The sequence below is a fragment of the Heterocephalus glaber genome, unplaced genomic scaffold (assembly GCF_053883595.1).
Source record: "Heterocephalus glaber isolate CG9 unplaced genomic scaffold, H.glaber_assembly_v1.0 deba00001504, whole genome shotgun sequence".
Classification (NCBI taxonomy): domain Eukaryota; kingdom Metazoa; phylum Chordata; class Mammalia; order Rodentia; family Bathyergidae; genus Heterocephalus; species Heterocephalus glaber.
The window spans coordinates 12,566,830-12,586,256 of NW_028258324.1; the positions used below are offsets into that span (position 1 = coordinate 12,566,830).

The following is a 19,427-nucleotide window of genomic DNA, read 5'->3' on the forward strand; positions in this document are numbered from 1 at the left end:
ACAGCTTCTTGAAGGGGATGGTGCAGGGAACAGTGCTGTGGAGAGCACTGACTTGAGGGTCTTCACAACAAGGAAATGAAACATTCTTGCAAGAACAGCTCATAGATTAGTGGGAAATTTGTTTCTTCCCATGGATTAATTTTTGGCTTTGTAGGAGTTTTCTGTAGCTGCTCTGTTGTCTTGCCATCCAAGATGTCACAGTGTCACGGATCATTGAGACCTCTGTAACCAGTGGTGTGGGGAGTTGTTCCTTTCCCACACATCAACTGCTGGCTCTTCAGGAAAGCCACTGTGGGCCAATAGGCAGACTCAGACTTTTAATATGAAAAGTCAATTTATGAGTTTGTAGCTCACTCAGGGTGGTCTCTATCATTGATGTACCCTGCAAAATTATCTTTTAAAATTGATGGAGAAATAAGATACTTCCATGACAAAGAACACCTGAGGAAATTAATGAGCACCAACCTCTACTCCGGAGTGCTCTGAAGGATATTCTAGAAAGAGATAAGAAGGATTACAACTCCATGAACCCAAACAGAATGAAACTACTAGGCAAGGCAAGAAATTAAAAGGAGAAAAGGAAGTCAACAGCAGGAAAATAACATGACAGGAATAAGTCAGTATATATCAGTTATAATCATCAATGTTGATGGTCTCAGTTCACCAATCAAAAGAAACAGATGGGCAGAATGGATCAAGAAGCAAGATCCAACAGTACATACAAGAAACACATTTAATGAAGAAATTCATAGACAAAGTCAAAGGATGGAAAACAATACTCCGTCCAATAGGAACCTGGAAAAAAAGCAGACGTGGCTATTCTATTTGTAGACAGAGTGGATTTCAAGCCAAGACTGATCAGAAGAGACAAGGTCACTACATACTTATTAAAGGAACAATCCAAGAGGAAGAGATAACAATCACAAATGTAAATGCACCAAATATCAACACACCTAACTATATAAAACAGACACTAATGGATATGAAAAACCACATAAGAACTAATGCAGTTATATGGAGGACCTTAATATCCCACTGTCACAAATAGATAACTAGGCAAAAATCAAAGAAATATCAGAACTGAACAATAACTTTGAGCAAATGGACTTTATTATTATTATTTTGGTACCAGGAATTGAACTCGGGTCCTTGCGCTTGCGAGGCAAGCGGCAGAACAACTGAGCTAAATCCCCGGCCCTAAACAAGTGGACTTTAAATAGATATCTACTGAGTGTTTCACCCAACAACATCAGAATACACATTCTTCTCAGTAGCACGTGGGACTTTCTCCAAAACAGATCACATTCTAGCTCATAGAACATGGTTAAGTAAATGTAAAAGGATTGCAATTATCCCATGCATATTGTCAGGTCATAATGCAATGAAATTGGAAATCAGTGGCAAGAGAAACCACAAGAGGGCCGGGGATTTAGCTCAGTTTTGCTGCCTGCTGTGCAAGTGCAAGGACCCAAGTTTGATCCCCGGTACCAGAAAAACAAAACAAAAAAAAAAACCAGAAGAACTTTATAAACACGTGGAAATTTTCACCCTCCTGAACAACCAATGGGTCACAATGAAATTAAAGAAATTCGACAGTTTATACAATTAAATGATAATGCCAGTAGAACATACTGGAACTTATGGGACACAATTAAGCAGTCCTAAGAGGAAAATTTACAGCAGTGAATTTCCATATCAGGAATCCACAGCAGGCTCAAACAACCTAATGTTGAACCTCAAGCTTCTAGAAAAAGAGCAAGTCAAGCCCAAAGCTTGTATGAGGAAGGAAATTACAAAGATTAGAACAGAAATTAATGCAATGGAGAGTAAGAAAACAATACAAAGAATCAATGAATTGAAGAGTTGGTTCTTTGAAAGATTAAATAAAACTGACAAACCCTTAGCCAAACTTATCACAAAAAAAGGAAAGACTCAAATCCATGCAGTTAAGAATGAAAAGGGTGAAATCACAACAGATTCTGCAGAAATCCAGATCATCAATACCTACTTTGAGAACCTGTATACTAATAAGATGGAAAATACAAAAGAAACGGACAGATTCCTAGATACATATGAATTACCAAAACTGAATCAAGAGGATATAAAAAAGATATTTATTCTAAATATACCAATATCAGCCAATGAAATTGAATATGTAATTAAAAATCTACCAACAACCAACAAAAAAAGCCTGGTCCTGATGGATTCATTGCTGAGTTCTATGAGAAATTTACAAAAGACCTAATGCTGCTACTTCTTAAACTCTGTAATGAAATTGAAAGGGAAGCAATACTCCCAGATTCATTCTTGGAAGCAAGCATTACCCAGATTCCAAAACCCGAGAAGGATCCAAAAAGAGTGCTACAAGCCAGTCTCCCTAATGAACATAGGTGTAAAAATCCTCAATAAGATACTGGCAAACAGAATGCAGCAAATCATTAAGAAGGTTATGCACCATGACCAAGTTGGGTTCATCCCAGGGATGCAAGGATGGTTCAACATACAGAAAATCAATAAATGTATATACTATATTATCAGAGCCAAGGACAAAAACCATAATATCATCTTAATAGATGCAGAAAAAGTGTTTACAAGGTGCAACACCCATTCATGATAAACACCCTGCAGAAAATTGGAATAGATGGTCTTTACCTTGATCTGATAAAAGCCATCTGTGAGAAACCAACAGCCAACATCATACTAAATGGACAAAATCTGAAAGCTTTCACTCTAAAATTAGGAACAAGACAAGGATGTCCACTGTCACCACTCCTGTTCAGTATAGTTCTGGAAACAGCCAGAGCAATTAGACAAGAGAAAGATAAAAGGATAGAAAAGGAAAACATTAAATTATCATTACTTGTGGATGACATGATACTCTACATAGAAGATCCAAAAACTCCACCAAAAGACTTCTAAATTTCATAACCAAATTTAGTAGTGTAGCTGGATACAAAGTCAACAATCGAATCAGTAGCCTTCCTGCACGTGAATAACAAACTCAAAACTGAGAGAGAAAATAGGGAAGCAACACCTTTCAGAGGAGCATCTAAAAAAATGAAATACCTAGGGATCAATCTAATGAGGAAGTAAAAGACTTCTATGTTGAAAACTACATTTCAATCCCTAGTACCAAAAAAAAAAAAAAAGACAAAAGAGTTCTACATATTCTATCTTCCAGGAGATTTAGTGTTTCTGGTTTGTTTGGGGTTTTTTGGTACTGGAAATTGAACTCGGGTCCTTGCGCTTGTGCAGCAGGCGGCAAAACCACTGAGCTAAATCCCCGGTGAATATGTAGAATTCTTGAAGATATTGCTGTAGGCAGTGACTTTATGAACAAACCTCAGTTGCACAGGAATTACCACAAAGAATCAGCAACTAGGATCTCATCTTATTAAAAAGTTTTTGCACAACAAGAGAAGTCACCAACAGAATGAAGAAACAACCCACAATGTGGGAAAAGTTTTTGCCAGCTCTTCCTCAAAGGACTATTACTTAGAATATATAAAGAACTAAAAAAAAATCAGATCCTCAAACTTTATAGACCAGGTCTGAAAATGGGCATCTGAAATGAATAGATACTTCAGATGAAGTAGAAACAGCAAATAAATATGTGAAAAAATGTTCAACATCTCTGAGCATTTGAGAGATGCAAATTAAAACAATGCTGGATTCCATCTCACTCCAGAAAGAATGGCTGTTGTCAAGAAATCTACCAGGGGGCGGGGATTTAGCTCAGTGGTGCTGCTGCCTGTCTCACAAGTGCAAGGTCCCAAATTTGATCCCCAGTACCAAAAAAAAAAAAAGAAAGAAAAAACTAGTAACAAATGCTGGAGGTGCTGTGGGGGTTGGGTGCTTCTCCACTGTTGATGGGCATGTAGACTGGGGCAACCACTGTGGAAATCAGTGTGGAGATTCCTCATAGAACTAAAACTGGAGGTTCCATTTGACCCAGCTATTCCCCTTCTTGTTATCTTCCCAAAAGAATTAAAAACATCCTACCACAGCGATATATGCACATCCATGTTTATAGCGGCACAGTTTGTAATAGTAATCTTTTTTTTTTGTAATAGTAATCTTGTTTTTAATTGTAATCTTGGAAACTGCCCAAATGCCCATCAACCAACGAATGGAAAAAGATGTGGGTTGTTTTTTATACAATGGAGTACTACTCTGGCATAAACAAGGATAAGCTTGAGATATTTCTAGCTAAATGAATGCACCTTGAGACCATACTATTAAGTGAGATAATTCAGACACACATGTTTAAGTACCACATTGTTTCTCTGGTGTGAGAAACCAGAAGTGGCAATAAGGACTAAAATGTACACTAGACATTGGGAAATGGGAAGAAAATGTTCAAATGAGAAGGGGAAAACAGGATGGGGAAAGGAGGGGAGGGATGAGAATAAAGAAAATGGAAGAATAAAATGGAAACAAGGGTTTTGTATATGGGGAGTGGAAGGGAGTGGGGGGAGTGGGAAAAAGGAAGAAACAGGATGTGTCATGTGCAGGTACAAATTCCCTAAGATGAATGTTATCATTATGTGTATCTAAAATGTACTAATAAATGTTTTGCTTAAAAGCTATCAGAGTGAAGAGACAACTTACAGAATGGAAAAAAAAATTTTTTTGCCAGCTATACCGTAGAGACAATATCTAGACTACATAAAGAACTCAAAACAATTAGATCCCCCCAAATAAAATGCTCAGTCAAAAAATGGGCAACTGAAATGGATAGTTCTCAGAGGAAGAAGTAGAAATGGCCAATAAATCCATGAAAAAAAATGTCCAAAATATCTAGCCATTAGAGAAATGCAAGTTAAAACAACACTGAGAATCCATCTTACTTCAGAAAGACTGGTTATTGTGAAGAACTGAAAGACTAACAAATGCTGGCAGAGCTGCTGGGTAAAAGGAATCCTTCTTCATTGTTGCACATGTAAACTAGTATGACCACTATGGAAATCAGTATGAAGATTCCTAGAAATTAAAACTTGAAATTCCACTCAACACAGCTATTCTCCTTCTACATATTTTTCCACAACAGTTAAAAGACTCTTGGGCTGGGAATGTAGCTCAGCGACACAGCATCTGCCTGGCAAGCTTGAGTCCCTGAGTTTAATTCCTGGTACAAAAAGAAAAAAGGTAAAAGACTCCTACATAGCCATGTTTGTAGCAGCACAACGTATAATAGCTACATATTGAAAGCAGTCTATATGTCCATCAACAGATGAAATAAAGAAATACACAATGGAGTATACTCTTCCATAAAGAAAGATAATTTGAGAAAATTGTAGGCAAATGGATGTGATTTTAGGATCTTAATATTAAATGAAATAAATGAGACAGCTTAAATATGATAGGATTTCTCTTACATGAGAATTCTAAAGTATAAATAAAGAGCAAAGTAAAAGATAATTGGAAACAAATAGATCTTTCCCAAATGGAAAGGGAACCAGAAATGGAGCAAAGAAGGGGAGGGGAAAGGAATGAAAAATAAATTAAAATCTGATGAAACTCATTATGTGCTGTAAACATGTACTAATAAAAACAATTTTTTTATTTTTTTATTTTATTTTATTTTTTGGTACTGGGGATCGAACTCAAGTCCTTGCACTTGCGAGGCAGGCAGCAGAACCACTGAGCTAAATCCCCGGCCCAAAAACAATTCTATTAAAAAAAGAAAGTCTTAGAAATCATACAACTCTGAATGAAAAAAACAAAGTGGCAAGAATGATGTGTTCAAAATGGAGAATATTAATAGGGGAATAATGGCAATGTAGCATTTACTCTAAGGCATTTTTAAAAATTGAAATATTAAACATTTTATTGTGTGTGCTGAGGTTTGTGGGTTGAGTATAGTAAAAAGACTTTGTTTCTAGTATGGCGATCTCTTTAGTTAGTGTGTATTTTTTAGTGACATAAGCTGGGCATAGCTAACTATAATCCTTTGTCTCTGTCCCAGGATCCAATCACCTTTGTTAATTTGGGAGGAAAGAGAGCAGTATAATTGGCCCAGCACCTAGTTCTCTAGAAATGAGCCATAGTAGTGTTGATGACACAAAGACCATCCAGATATTGGCACACAGAGAAAACCAGTTAATAGCAACAACTATGCTACTTTGAAGTAGCAACAAAATAAGCAACAGTTTAGTCAAAGACTTATTGAATATTGGCATACTATAAGAACAAAAGTTGAGATCCATAATTGTAATAATATAGACACACAGACAAACCAAATTGTTTTTGAAACAATTCCTTTTTTATTGGTATATGTATACAATACATGCTGTTAACAGTGTTTTTAGAATTGGTGTATTATATATGTATATACATCACATCTATCATTTTTGATCCCCTTTCTCCTCCTACTCCCCCCACCCCATTCCCCTGCACTCTTTCAGTCCCAAAACTCTGCTTGTATTTTACTCTTTTTTTTTTTATTCATTGTTGGTACATTTTAGGTATACAGTATGATGACATTCATTATTGGGAATTTATACCTTTACATGATATATCTTGGTTCTTAGTTTTTCCCCATTCCCTGGCCCTCCCTTCAACCCCTGTACCCCTCCCTATTTACAAAGACTTTGTTTCCAATTTTTCCTTTTGTCATTTTTTTTTTATTCTTAAATTCTTTTATTGGTACATTTTAGGTATACAATACAGTTACATTCATCACTGGAAACTTGTACCTTTTCTGTTTTTTTTTTTTTTTTTTTTTTTTTTTGTGGTACTGGGGATTGAACTCAGGCCCTTGTGCTTGCGCAGCAGGCGGCGAAACCACTGAGCTAAATCCCCGGCCTGGCTAGGTATAGTCTTAATGTGATTGACTTGCCCTATGTGTTCATGGCTTTGGTCTTTTGTCTGTGTGTGTATGCATAGCACTTCGGATCTAACCCAAGGATTCACACATGCTAGGCAGGCACCCTACCACTGTTCTGCCTGTGGCCCAGTCATCGTTGTTAACCTCTATACACAGTAAACAAGCTGAGTTTAAAATACATGAGTTTCATTGATTTGGCATTGAAACAAGTTCTTGTTTGTACCGAAAGGTATAGAATTGAGAGCTGGGAATGATTCTCACATTAATGAAGACAAGTTTGCTGTTGGAGTAATGATTGCAATTCCATATTTTCTCGGGAAAAAAGCGTCAAGCTGTGAAATGATTGCCTACCACAGAGCAAGCAGTATAACTGAGGACAGGGGAAATTATTTCCTTGCAAGATTTCAAATCAGTAGGAGCCTGTTGTGAGTGATTCTCACACCACACAGTACTGTGGTTTAAAGCATTTCTTTCTTAGTGTCTATACAGTAGAGATGTTTTTATTAGAGAAGTTTTATATTGATGAAATATGCTTTTTATTTGTTTTTGCTTTTTAAGACAGAGTCTTACCCTGTAGTCCAGGCCAGATTTGAACTCATTGTATAGCCCAGGCATGTCTTGAATTCAGGGTGATCCTGCTGCCTCAGCCTCCAGAGTGTAGGGATTACAGGCGTGTGCCACCAACCCTGTTTGAAATATGTTGTTTAAAAAAGTCAGAGTTCTTGATGCTCTACCCACAAAAATTGTCCTTCCCTTGTCTCAGGTTGCCATCAGCCATGACTCAATTCTTTCCCTCACCCACCAGCTCCATTCAGCCCACAGGTCTAGAATTGGACACTTCTCATTCTTCCTCCACCATATAGTCTTACGTCACACTCTGGTCTCAGGTGCAGTGGACAGTCATCATTCTTGCTGGGCTCTGTGTTGAGTCTTGATGCTATCTGTGATTTGACTAAATGTGCAATTCTTTATTTCAAAAGCATTAATGTTTATCATTGAAAATACAGAAGTAAAACTCATTGTTACTAGAAATTGTATCACTACAGATAGTCCCCACTGAGCTTTGGTTATACCCCATAGCATTTTCCAGAGACAACAGAGTACGCGTACATATACACAGTCATATGTGTACATGTTTTTCTGTACCATTTCTTTCACTTAACAGCTTTAAGTGATGAATGTCACCTGTGACACTACATTTTCTTTTGTAGCATGATTTTTGGAGTGTTATTGTTTTTTTGCTGTACTGAGGATTGAACACAGGGCCTTCCACATGCTAGGCCAGTGCTCTCCCACTGAGCTGTACACCTCCAGCCTCTTTGTTTTTTATTTTATTTGGAGACAGGTTCTTGCTAAGCTGCCCTGTTTGTCTTCAAACTTAAGATCTTCCTTGCCTCAGCCTTCTTAGTAACTGGAATTACAGATGTGTGCCACCATGAATGGCTCTTGTTTTTGAAGGACAATATGGAGTATCCTTTGTGGGCCTGAAGAAAGGCCCAAAAGATGCTCTTCACATCTGCCTTTCATTGTGCCATTTTGCTTCTTTCTTCCTTTTCTTGATAATACATCGTATATTTTACCTATTTAGTGTTCAGTGGTTTTTAATATAGTCAGAGTTGTGTAACAATTCTCATAATCAATTTTGGAACATTTTCAGTACCCTAAAAAAGGAACCCTGTATTTATTAGCAGTTACACCCCATTGCACCCTAAGGGCTCTAGCTCTAAACGACACAACTTTATTTTTATGGATTTACCACTTTTGGACATTTCATATAAACAGAATCATTACAACATGTATTTTTTTGTGGCTAGTTTCTTTTACTTTGCACAGTTTTTAAAGGTTTACCACGTTGTATCATGAATCAGTACTTAATTCCTTTTTATGGGTGCATGATATTGTAATGCATAATGGTATACCACTTGCTTTTACAATATTAGGGATTGAACCTGTGACTTTTGCACTGAGCTATGTCCCCCCAGCTCTGTTAAAAAAAATCAATCATTTATTTTTTATTCATTATTTCTGGTTTTTTGAGACAGTCTTGCTGTATATTCACTGGTCTTGAACACTTTGTAGCCCAGGCTGGCCTCAGACTTGTGATGATCCCCTTGCCTCAGCCTCCCAAGTGCTGGGATTATAGGTCTGAGCCACTATACCTGGCTTCCATTTGTAAATTTTGAGAGAAGCTCTTGCTAAGTTGCTAAGCTGCTCAGGCTGGGCTGGAACTTTCTGTCTTCCAGGCTTAGCCTCCTAGAGTGCTAACATTATAGGTGTGCACAATCATATCTGTCTTTTATCCTTTCCTTTTTCTTTCTGCTGTGTTGGGTCAACCCAGGGCCTCTGGCTTGTTAGATAAGTGCTCTACCACTGAGCCATACCCCCAGCCTCACCACATTTTGTTTACCCATTGACTAGTTAGTAGACATTTGGGTTGTTTCTACTTTTGGTTCTCATTAATATGCTACTGTAAACATTTGTGTGCATGTTTTTTGTGTGGGTATTTTTAAATTTCTCTTTGGTATGAACTTTGAAGTGGATTTTTCTAGGTGAAACAACTATGTTTAGGTTTGTTTGATCTTTGACAGTACTAGGGATTGAACTGTGTTTAAACTGTCAGGCACTGCCAGGCTATCTTTCAAAGCTGTTATACTAATTTATAAATACTTCATAAATGAAAGAATGGTCACATTGAAAATGCTTTGTATTCATTCAACAAATATTCATTGAGAGTCTATGCGTGAAGTTACATCTGTGGACAGAACGACTGTGGCACAAAACTCTGCCAGTGTGGGCCTTATATTCTAGTAGAAGAAACAGAAAATAGAAAACATTGTAAATCAGTACATTATATAGTGTGTTGGAAAATATGTGTTGAGGAAGAATTAGAACAGAGGGTAAAGGGAGTTGGCATTAGGACATTTCACACAGGGTGGTAAGGGTGGCCTCACTGCCAGGGTAACAGCTGAACAGATTTGAAGGAATTCACTGTGTGGGTGGCTGGGGAGGAGACGGCAGGGCGAGACTAGCTTGTGCAAAGGCCCTGGAGCAGGAGAGTGACTGGTGTACTTGGGTGAGCAGCAGGGGAATGGGAGTAGCGACTTGATTTAAGCTCCCTCTGGCACCTGCGTGGATAAGAGACTAGGGGCAGTGTTGGAGGCAGGAAGTCTGTGAGGCAAACCTGAGAGTTCTTGGCTCCAGTTTCAGCATCCTGTCTGTGACCAGCCTTGTGTGGCTGGTCTTTATTTCAGAACTCTACAGGAGCAATGGCTTGGACCCTCATGAGGGCCACATAGTTCCTTGCCTTTCCTTCCAACAGTGCTAAGCATCTACTGCATTCCAGGCACTGTCCTCGAGGGGGCGCTGCGGTGAACAGATGCTGTTGGAGCCTGTACTCCAGGGAGGCCTCTGCCCCTGCAGTCAGTAGAGAAAAGTGTGTCCAGAGGTCTGGGCCCCCCAGGTGTAGGGATGGAAGTGAGGGACACAGGTAGGTGTGGAGGTAACATTGGCATAAAGACCTGAATAAAGAAAGGCTCAATCCTGCAGAGGGAAGGGGCTGCGTGAGGGAAACTCAGTCTCCTGGAAAGCACAGGATAGCTGTGTCCTCCCTGGTGGATGTGAGGACAGAGCTGTCTGCTGCAGATGTGCCTGACCGAAGGGTGAAGCAGGGTATGGAGCAGCGTCTTCTGGCTGGCCAGCACCCTGGTCCATCGTGTCCTCCCTTCTTCGCAGGTGTGGCCCACAGGGCTTTTGAGAATGATGTGGATGCCCTGTGTAACCTCCGGGAGTTCTTCAACTACCTACCCCTCAGCTGTCAGGACCTGGCTCCTGTCCGCGAGTGCCATGATCCCAGGTGGGCTGCAGGGCAGTGCCCTTTTCCCCATGTGACAGGGTGACTCGTCCTTGCCTGGCCCCTCTGCCCTAACACAACTTGGGGACCTGCCCTGGGGGGGACGGTGGGGCATGCTGTGGGGTGCGGGAGCGTGACTCCCTGGTACAGGCGTGATGTGGCTACATCTGAGGGTAGCTTTGGTGCAGGTGGTAGGGAACCCAAAATCTGCTTTCTAAGAGGCACGCTGGAGTTTCCCAAACTTGGAGTGGAAGGTTTTTTTTTAAACTTTGTGTTCTTTATTAGTACATGTTTTTCATACATATTGATCACATTCATCATAGGAAATTTGTACATGTAATAATATATCTTGAGTCTTCGTTTTTTTCTCCATTCCCCTCCCCTCCCTTCAGCTTTTCTTTCCCTCCCCATTACAAGAGCTTTGTTTCCATTTTTTTCCTTCTATTTTTTTTTTCCCCTTTTCCCTTCTTTCTATTGTTTCCCTTCCTTCTCCTGCCCCCCTTGATCCCCTTTTGTTATCACTTGTGTCTAGATGTCCCCTCAAAGCCTCATGCACTCATAGGTGGGTCTTTGCAGAGGTGGTTGAATCTACAGTATATGATGCTGGGATCAAGGGTGTGTGATTACTAAATTAGTCCACTGATTGGTTGGGCTTAGTTCTGGGTGTGGATAATGGGAAGGCCTACCCTGGGTATGAGTGCTGCCTGCCCTAGGGATGGTAACCTGGATAGACTATAAGGGACAGAAAGAGGGCTGTTGCTGTTACTTGTTGCCTGTTGCTTGCTGCTTGCTACTTCAGTGCTGGCTGCCTCTGCCTGCTTTGCCATGAACTGTTTCTCCTCTGCGATGCCCCTCTGCCATGCCACCCTGCCTTGGAGCCAGCCGATTATGGACTGTGAACTAATAAATCTTTCCTCCTCTAACTTTGGGTGTTGGATATTTTGTCTCAGCTATAAGAAAAAAATAAGACATCTTCCCATTTGAACATGCTCTTCCTACTTCCCAATATCTATCCTCCATTGTGCTCTTTGTTTACCCTTTGAGTTTCTCACACAAGAGAAACACTGCAATATTTAAACTCGTGTATCCTACTTATTTCACTTAAAATTATGGTGTTGAGGTGTATCCATTTTCCTACAAATGACTCGTTTATCCTTCTTCATGGCAAAGTAGTACTTCATTTTATATAAATACCACATTTTCTTTATCCATTCATCTGTTGATGGGCATATGGGCTGTTTCCAGTCTTTAGCTATTATAAATTGTGCTGCTATAAACATGGGTGTGCATGTATCACTGTGGAATGATGCTTTTAACTCTTTTGGGAAGATACATAGGAAAGGAACACCTGGGTCAAGTGGAACCTCTAGTTTTAGTTTTTTGAGGAATCTCCCTACTGATTTCTGTAGTGGTTGTACCAGTTTACACTCCCACCAGCAATGAAGAGCTCTTTTTTCACCACAGTCTCGCTATCATTGGTTATTGGTTGATTTCTTGATGATAGCCATTCTTTCTGGAAGGAGAAGGAATCTCAGTGTTGTTTTAATTTGTATTTCTCGAATGACCAGTGATGTTGAGCATTTTTCACATATTTATTTGCTGTTTTTTAAAGTGGAAGGTTTTAGTTTTTGTTTTGTCTTGAAGTGAATTAAATACATGTGAGTGAATGTAGACAGTATGTACTTTGCATGCTGCTCTCAGCCAAGGCTGGACCAGCCTGTGAAGGTTGTGCTGCTGTTGGCTTCCTAGTGAGGACCTGCTCTCCCTCTTGCTTTGGGGGCCACTGCTGGATGTGTGCAGTGGGTCCCATAGAGTAAGGCGGAGGTCCAGCTGGGGAACCGCTGCCCCATACCTGTCTGGTCCCTTCTGCTTCTCTGAATGAGAACTACTATATTGGGCCTGGACTGCCTTGTGCAGAGAGGATTTGGAATTACACCCCTTGGGAAGAGGCCATTTTCAGACACTGCCTCATGGGTTGGACCTGAGCTCACCTATGGGGAGCAGAGCACCTACTGGGCCAGAGCATCTCTGAAGTCATTCTCAGGGCTCACTCCATGGGGAACGAACCAGTGGCCCAGGAACAATAGGCATATTGTTTGTAGCACTTGAAGGGTTAGGGCATCATCCAAAGATGTCATAGCCCAGGGTCCCAGAAGTGTCCAAGTAGCCTGCCTGGCCGGGGGAGACTGTTTGTATAAATGATACGGGAAGAGTAACAGAGAACCTCATGATCAGTTGGGACCATGCTAGTATGGAGTAGAGCTCTCTGGGATGTTTGGCTAGATGGGGCTGTGGCCTGATCAAAGGCAGACCTGAACCCTGAACTCTGAACCCTGAACCCAGTGGAGCTGCTGGCTGCTCACATGGGTCAACAGGGCTGAGAGCCTGTTGGAGAGAGGAGGCTGAGTGGATGTCAACTGCTGAGTTATTCTGCGGGGTGCAGTGGATTCTGGCTTAGCTCTCTGCCAAGCACCTAGATGCAGGAGGAAGTGTTGTCAGGTAATTCCTTTACAGATGGCTCACCAATCAAAAGTATTCCAGGTCCTTCTTGCCTTGAACAAAGAATTGGACAAGATAAGCCAAAAACAGTGCCAAAAGTTTATCTGAAAAGTGCAGGGTGAATGGGAATGGGAGAAACCAGTTCTACAGAGCAAACTTGGGCAGAACAAGAGAAAAAGAAGGTAAAAGCAAAAATAAAAGTACACACTGCATCTGAGAAATGCAGCATGGGCTATCGTGGGAAGTCATGGTAGCGAGTGTCCCTTGGTGTCCAGTTTTATGCTGTTCACATCTCATGGGAGCTTGCAAGAAGTTCTACATAAGGGGTCCTGGATTGGCCTGATATCTTGTAATTGACAGGTCCCACTCATTTTCCAGCCAGATTTGCTACGCTCTGTCTTCTATATCAGAAGTAGAGTCACAAGGGTGTGTTTGACAGTTTAGCCCAAAATGATTCTGCCCAGAGGTCCTGTACCCTGCAGCCCCCTACACCCTTGCTGTGGTGGATTAACTAGTGGTCACCTTGGAACACCCAGCTGAACTTAGCATGGTACTGGGCATGGAAGACTCAACTGAGAATTGTTGCCAGTGGCATAAAAGAACTGAAAAGGAAGATTGTATGCTGTTGATTTTCCTAGAGAAGCTCCCTGAAGCTGGTTTTCCTGATACAAACTCAGCTGTTCTCATCATTGCTGGGAATGGCTGCTGTTCTCTTCAGTGGAGCTCTGGTCTTTGTTTTGAGCATTACTTCATGGCTCCAGTGCAGATCCCTCAGCCTGGTGGCACGGACTTTCACCCTGCTGTGGCAGACTTTCTAGCTTTCACCACTGGCCTTTGGGCCTTCCTGGTGCAGATCCTTGATATGGACTTGCAGGGACATTGCCGTGGGCTCTGGCTGGACTCATGGGGAACACTGCCATGGGCTTTAGGCCTTCGGGCTGGATTTGTGTGGGACATTGCGTTCGGATCCAGGCCCTTGTCTGGATTCTTCAGGTCTCTAGCGCATGGACAGATCTCTTGCACTCCTCTGCATTTGATTTTTGGGGTGAATATTATAAAATAATTCTATAACTTAGGCATCCCGTATTAAATCTGTCCCCTTGCAAACCCTGACTACAACACCTCCTGTACACCACTGAGCTATATATATTCCTAGCCTATTGTATTTTATTTTGAGACAGGATTTCACTGAGTTGCCCAAGCTGACCTCAATCTTGCCATCATTCTGAGTAGCTGGAATTATAGCATATGCCACCATGCTCAGATCTGCTGTTTTGCTTTTTAAAGGAGCTTTACCAGATTACCCTTCCAACAGGGGACTTGGACCCACAGTGGTTTCTGCAAAACTCTGCTTTTAAGTCTTTGCTCTTTTGTTTTCAATGTTACAGGAAGTCAGACTGGGATCTTCCAGGGTGTCTTGTTCACTGTAAGCCCTTCAGTGCCTCGTGCAGTGTCCAGGATATAGGACATATTCAGAGGGTAGATGAAAAGCACATTTAAGGGAATAAGCTCCTTTTTTTTAACTAAAAAAAAACTGGGCTGGGCATAGTGCACATGTGTAATCTTAGCACTTTGAGAGGCTGAGGCAGGAGGATTAGAAGTTCAAGACCAGGGCTGGGGATTTAGCTCAGTGGTTCTGGCGCCTGCCTCACAAGCACAAGGACCCGAGTTTGATCCTCAGTACCAAAAAAAAAAAAAAAAGAAGTTCAAGCCCAGCCTGGGTATTTTAGTGAGAATCTGTCTCAGAATGAAAAATAAAAAGGGCTGTGGAGTAGCTCAGTGGTAAGGTACCCTTTGGTTGGATCCCCAGAATCTCAACAGTAACCACTGCTACCACCAAGAAACCCCTCAAAAACCAGATGATATTCTGGGTTGGCATTAGACTCAGTTCCTTTTAATGTACATCTTTGCCAGTCCAGCCCAGTCCCCAAGTTATGTCTCTTTCTTTACTTTCCCACTTCCACTGAAGATGACAGGCTTTTCCTATGTTAATGATGCCTGCTTTTTTTCTAGTGACCGTCTGGTTCCTGAGCTTGACACAATTGTCCCTCTGGAATCTACCAAAGCCTACAACATGCTGGATATCATACACTCGGTAAGAACTGTGCTTGCCTGTCCTTGCTCAGCTGCATCGACATGTGTTTTGGCCTAGTGAGGAAGTGTTGGCCCTGGCCTGAGTGTCAGCACATGTGGGCACGGAGTGGGCGTGGGACTAGGGGCCCCTGGATAGCATATACTGGGAAGAGCTAGTAGCTAAGGATGTCCTGATGGCCCAGAGAGGCAGGTGGGCTGTTGGGCTAGCAGATCCTAGGGCTTTTTTTGGATTTTTGAGGCAGGGTTTCCCTTTGTAGTTCAGGCTGGCCCTGAACTCGCTATATATCCCAGGCTGGCTTTGAATGCTTGGCGATCCTCCTGCCTCAGCCTCCCGAGTGTTGGGATTATAGGCATGTGCCACCACTCCTTGCTCTAGGGGTCTTTAGAATGCTCTCTGGGACACAGATTAAGGACCATGTCCTGAATCTGGAGTGAAGTGGGGACAGTCCCTGTTAGGTGCTGTTATCTGTGCATCTAGATGTAGCCCCCAGCCTCAGGTGCTCATAGATGGGGCTTTTTGGAGGTGGCTGAGTCTAGGGTATATGAATATGGATTACAGGTGTGTGACAACTGAATTAGTCCAATGATGGGCTGGGGATTTAGCTCAGTGATTCCGCTGCCTGCCTCACAAGTGCAAGATCCTGAGCTCGATCCCTGGTACAAAAAAAAAAAAAGTTACTTGAAACCTGAATTAGTCCAATGACTGGTTTACCATAGTTCCAGGTGTGGATGATAGGAAGGCCCACCCTGAATGTGGGTGGCACCAACCATAGACTTCTAGCCTGGATGGGATAAAAGTTCAGAAGGCTCACTGCTTGCTGCCTCCTGCCTGCATTCCATGGACTGTTTCTTCTCTATTGGGCCCCTCTGCTATGCCACCCTGCCTTGGAGCCAGCCGACTATGGACTGAAACCACAAAAAACTGTGAGCTAAAATAAACCCTTCATCCTTTAATTTTGGGTGTTGGGTATTTTGGCTCAGCAGTGAGGAAGTAACCAAGACAGATACCTTTGTTGGGGGACTCCTGATTTGGGTACTTTTTCTTTCTAGGATAATGAGAGTACACAGCATGTCCTGTGATAAGGTCAGGACACATGTGGGAGTGTGTGTTGAACAGGAGCCACATGTACCTTGGTGTAGCTCATTCTTGGATTCTTAAGGGGGTGGTGCTGGGCAAATAGAGGCCTCTGTAGGTGCCTAATGTCTTCCTTACATGCACATTGCCCTCGGCAATTTTTGTTCTATGGGACCTGCTTAATAGGTCTGTGTCTCTGTCCCTGAACCTGGCTCTCTTTGTGACTTCTTCTTTCTCTTCCCTACTTTGGGGAGCTTGTGGGTATTAGTTTTTGGTTCTCAGATTCTGCCCCTTCCCACTGTTACATTCCATGGCATTGGGCATCTGTAGAGCTGTGAAGACTTTATGACCCAGGTCAGTTTTCCTCTTTGTCTCCAGAGCTTAGATGTGTAGAGGATAAGGATAGAGTGGGTGTGTTAGTCTGTTTTCTGTTGCTGTGACAAAGTACCTGAGATAATCTATGAGGAAGAAAAATTATGGCTCACAATTTCAGAGGTTTCAGTCCATGGTCCCATGGCCGTTTGCTTTAGGCTTCTGACAAGGCAGAGCTTCACGGTGTGTGTGTATCATGTGGTAGAACAGAGCTGCTTGCCTCATGGCATCCTCATCTCATGGATCAGAAAGGAGTTGAGGTCCCTGTATCCCACTCCAGGGCACCTAACTTCCTTCACTAGGCCCTACCACCTAAAGGTTCTGCCACCTCCCTATAATGCCACAGACTGGAGATCAAGCCTTTAGCATGTGCACCTTCGAGGGACACTTAAGATCTTAATCGAAACAGTGGCTTTCAAAATCTGGCTGTCCTGGGTCCACATTCTGCCTCTAGCAGGCAGTAATTGGTTCATGCAGGGAGCATAGGAGGCTTCCTTACCTGGACTCCTGTTGGATTGTTTTGAGTCAACTGAGCTGAGGTGTATGGGCCCTGGCATGGCATCAGGTTCTCAGGAAGCACTTTGTGACTGACATGTAGCAATGCCCACTTTCTAGTTTACTTTGAGGATAAGAGTGGCAAGCAATGTATAAATGTTTAGTTAAACAAATGCAGGGCCGGGGATTTAGCTCGGTGGTTCTGCCACCTGCCTCGCTAGCGCAAGGTCCCAAGTTCGATCCCTGGTACCAAGAATAAAAAGAAACAAATGCAACTCAGAAGTGGAGGGAGGAAAGAGCATAAGAGAATCAGCTCATTGATTGTTGTCAATCAACAAATATCCTTAAAAAGAGACAAATCAGTTAAGAAAGATTAAAATAAGGAAACAGACTAAAGGCATAATTATAAAGTAACCACTAGATCAAAATACAGACCTTCCTAAATAGTAATTTAAAACATCACTGGGAGGGCCCGGGATTTAGCTCAGTGGTTTTGCCTCCTGCTGTGCAAGCGCAAGGACCCCAGTTTGATCACGGTAACAAAAACAAAAACAAAAACAAAACATCACTGGGAAGAAGATTGGAATTAGAAAAATCCCTGTTTGGCAGCAATCATGGCAATAATTGAGTCAGATAAGAATCAGCAGTGGACTAGGGTTTTTTTTTTTTTTTTTGTCTTTTGGTGGTACCGGGGATTGAACCTAGAGCCTTCTCACTGAACTACATTTCTAGCCCTTTTTATTTTTTATTTATTTTGAAATAGGATCTTTTAAAATTATTCAGACTGGGTTCCAATTTATGATTCTCCTATATCAGCCTCCCAGAGTGCTGGGATTATAGGTATACACTACCATGGCCAGCTAGGACAGGATTTGTTTCTTTCTTTTTTTTTTTTTGCTGTACCAGGAATCAAACTCAGGACCTTGTGCTTATGAGGCAGTTGCGGTGCCACTGAACTAAATCCAGGCCCTAGGACGGGGTTTTTGATGGAAGTTTGATAAAGAACAGGATTTTTACATAGTCTGTCTTTCCCCACAAATTACTTATTTTTTTTTTTTGGTACTGGGGATCGAACTCGGATCCTTGCACCTGTGAGGCAGGCGCTGGAACCACTGAGCTAAATCCCCGGCCCTGCAAATTACTTTTAATTACATTGGAAAAATAGTAACTTTACAGAGGAGAATCCTAGCAGATATGACCACCATTAGTAGACAAATTGACATTTACCACTTGATGAGATTCACTGAGAATGTCGCTTCTGTGACGTTCCAGCCAGCAAGCACTTAATCTGAGATTACACATGAATAAACAACAGACAAAGCCAGATAGGAGGCACATTCTACACAGTCTACAGATTCTATAAAGTAACTTTTGTCTTTGAAGATGTCATGACGATATGAAACACAAAGCCTGAAAGAGAAAACATTCAAGGAGCCCAGAGAGACATGACCACTAACAGCACCAGGTGGTCCCAGGTCAGATTCTGGACAGGACTTTTGTTGCTTCTGTTACTATCAAGGATATTATTGGAACAACTGGCAAAAATTAAGTAAGGTTGTATAACAGAAAATAGTACCGTGTTAAAGTGCCTGATTTTGATATCACTCCAGTTACATAAGAGAATGTTCTTGTTAGGAGATTGGCAGTGAGGGCCTGAGGGATGAAGAGGCAATCATAGCTATAACTTACTCTTTTTTTTTTCTTTCCTTAAATTCTTTTATTGGTACATTTTAGGTATACAGTACATTTACATTTATCATTGGCAACTTGTACCTTTACATGATGTATCTTGGTTCTTAGTTTTTCCCCATTCCCCTGCCCTCCCTTCGACTCCTCCACCCTTCCCTATTTTCAAAGACTTTGTTTCCATTTTTTCCTTTTCTGAGAGTTTTTCCTTTCCCCTACCCCTCCCACTTCCCCTGCCCCTTTGGACATTTTCTTCCTATTTTACATTATCAATTATTCATTTTCATTCTTATTTACACTTTCAGTTTCTCACACTAGAGAAACTATTAGGTATTTACACATGTGTGTCCTATTTATTTCACTTAAGAGTATGGCCTCAATGTGCATCCATTTAGCTATAAATGTCTCTAGTTTCTCATTCTTTATGGCTGAGTAGTACTCCATTTTATATTAAAAAAACACATCTTCTTTATCCAGTTTCCAATTGATGGGCACTTGGGCTGTTTCCAAGTTTTAACTTTTACAAA

General features: G+C 41.6%; 1 protein-coding gene across 9 annotated transcripts in view; it reads left to right on the plus strand.

Moving 5' to 3' along the window:
• The window catches only part of Pccb (propionyl-CoA carboxylase subunit beta), a 148,808-nt gene that overhangs the window by 64,527 nt on the left and 64,854 nt on the right, over positions 1-19,427 (plus strand). For all 9 annotated transcript variants that reach the window (XR_015441126.1, XM_004834286.4, XM_021247194.2 and 6 more), the window contains 2 exons: positions 10,562-10,682; positions 15,192-15,273. Coding sequence is in view for 8 of the 9 variants with exons in the window: in XM_004834286.4 (XP_004834343.1) it covers positions 10,562-10,682; positions 15,192-15,273 (203 nt within the window). In the remaining variant the exon portion in view is untranslated. The remainder of the gene's footprint in view (positions 1-10,561; positions 10,683-15,191; positions 15,274-19,427) is intronic.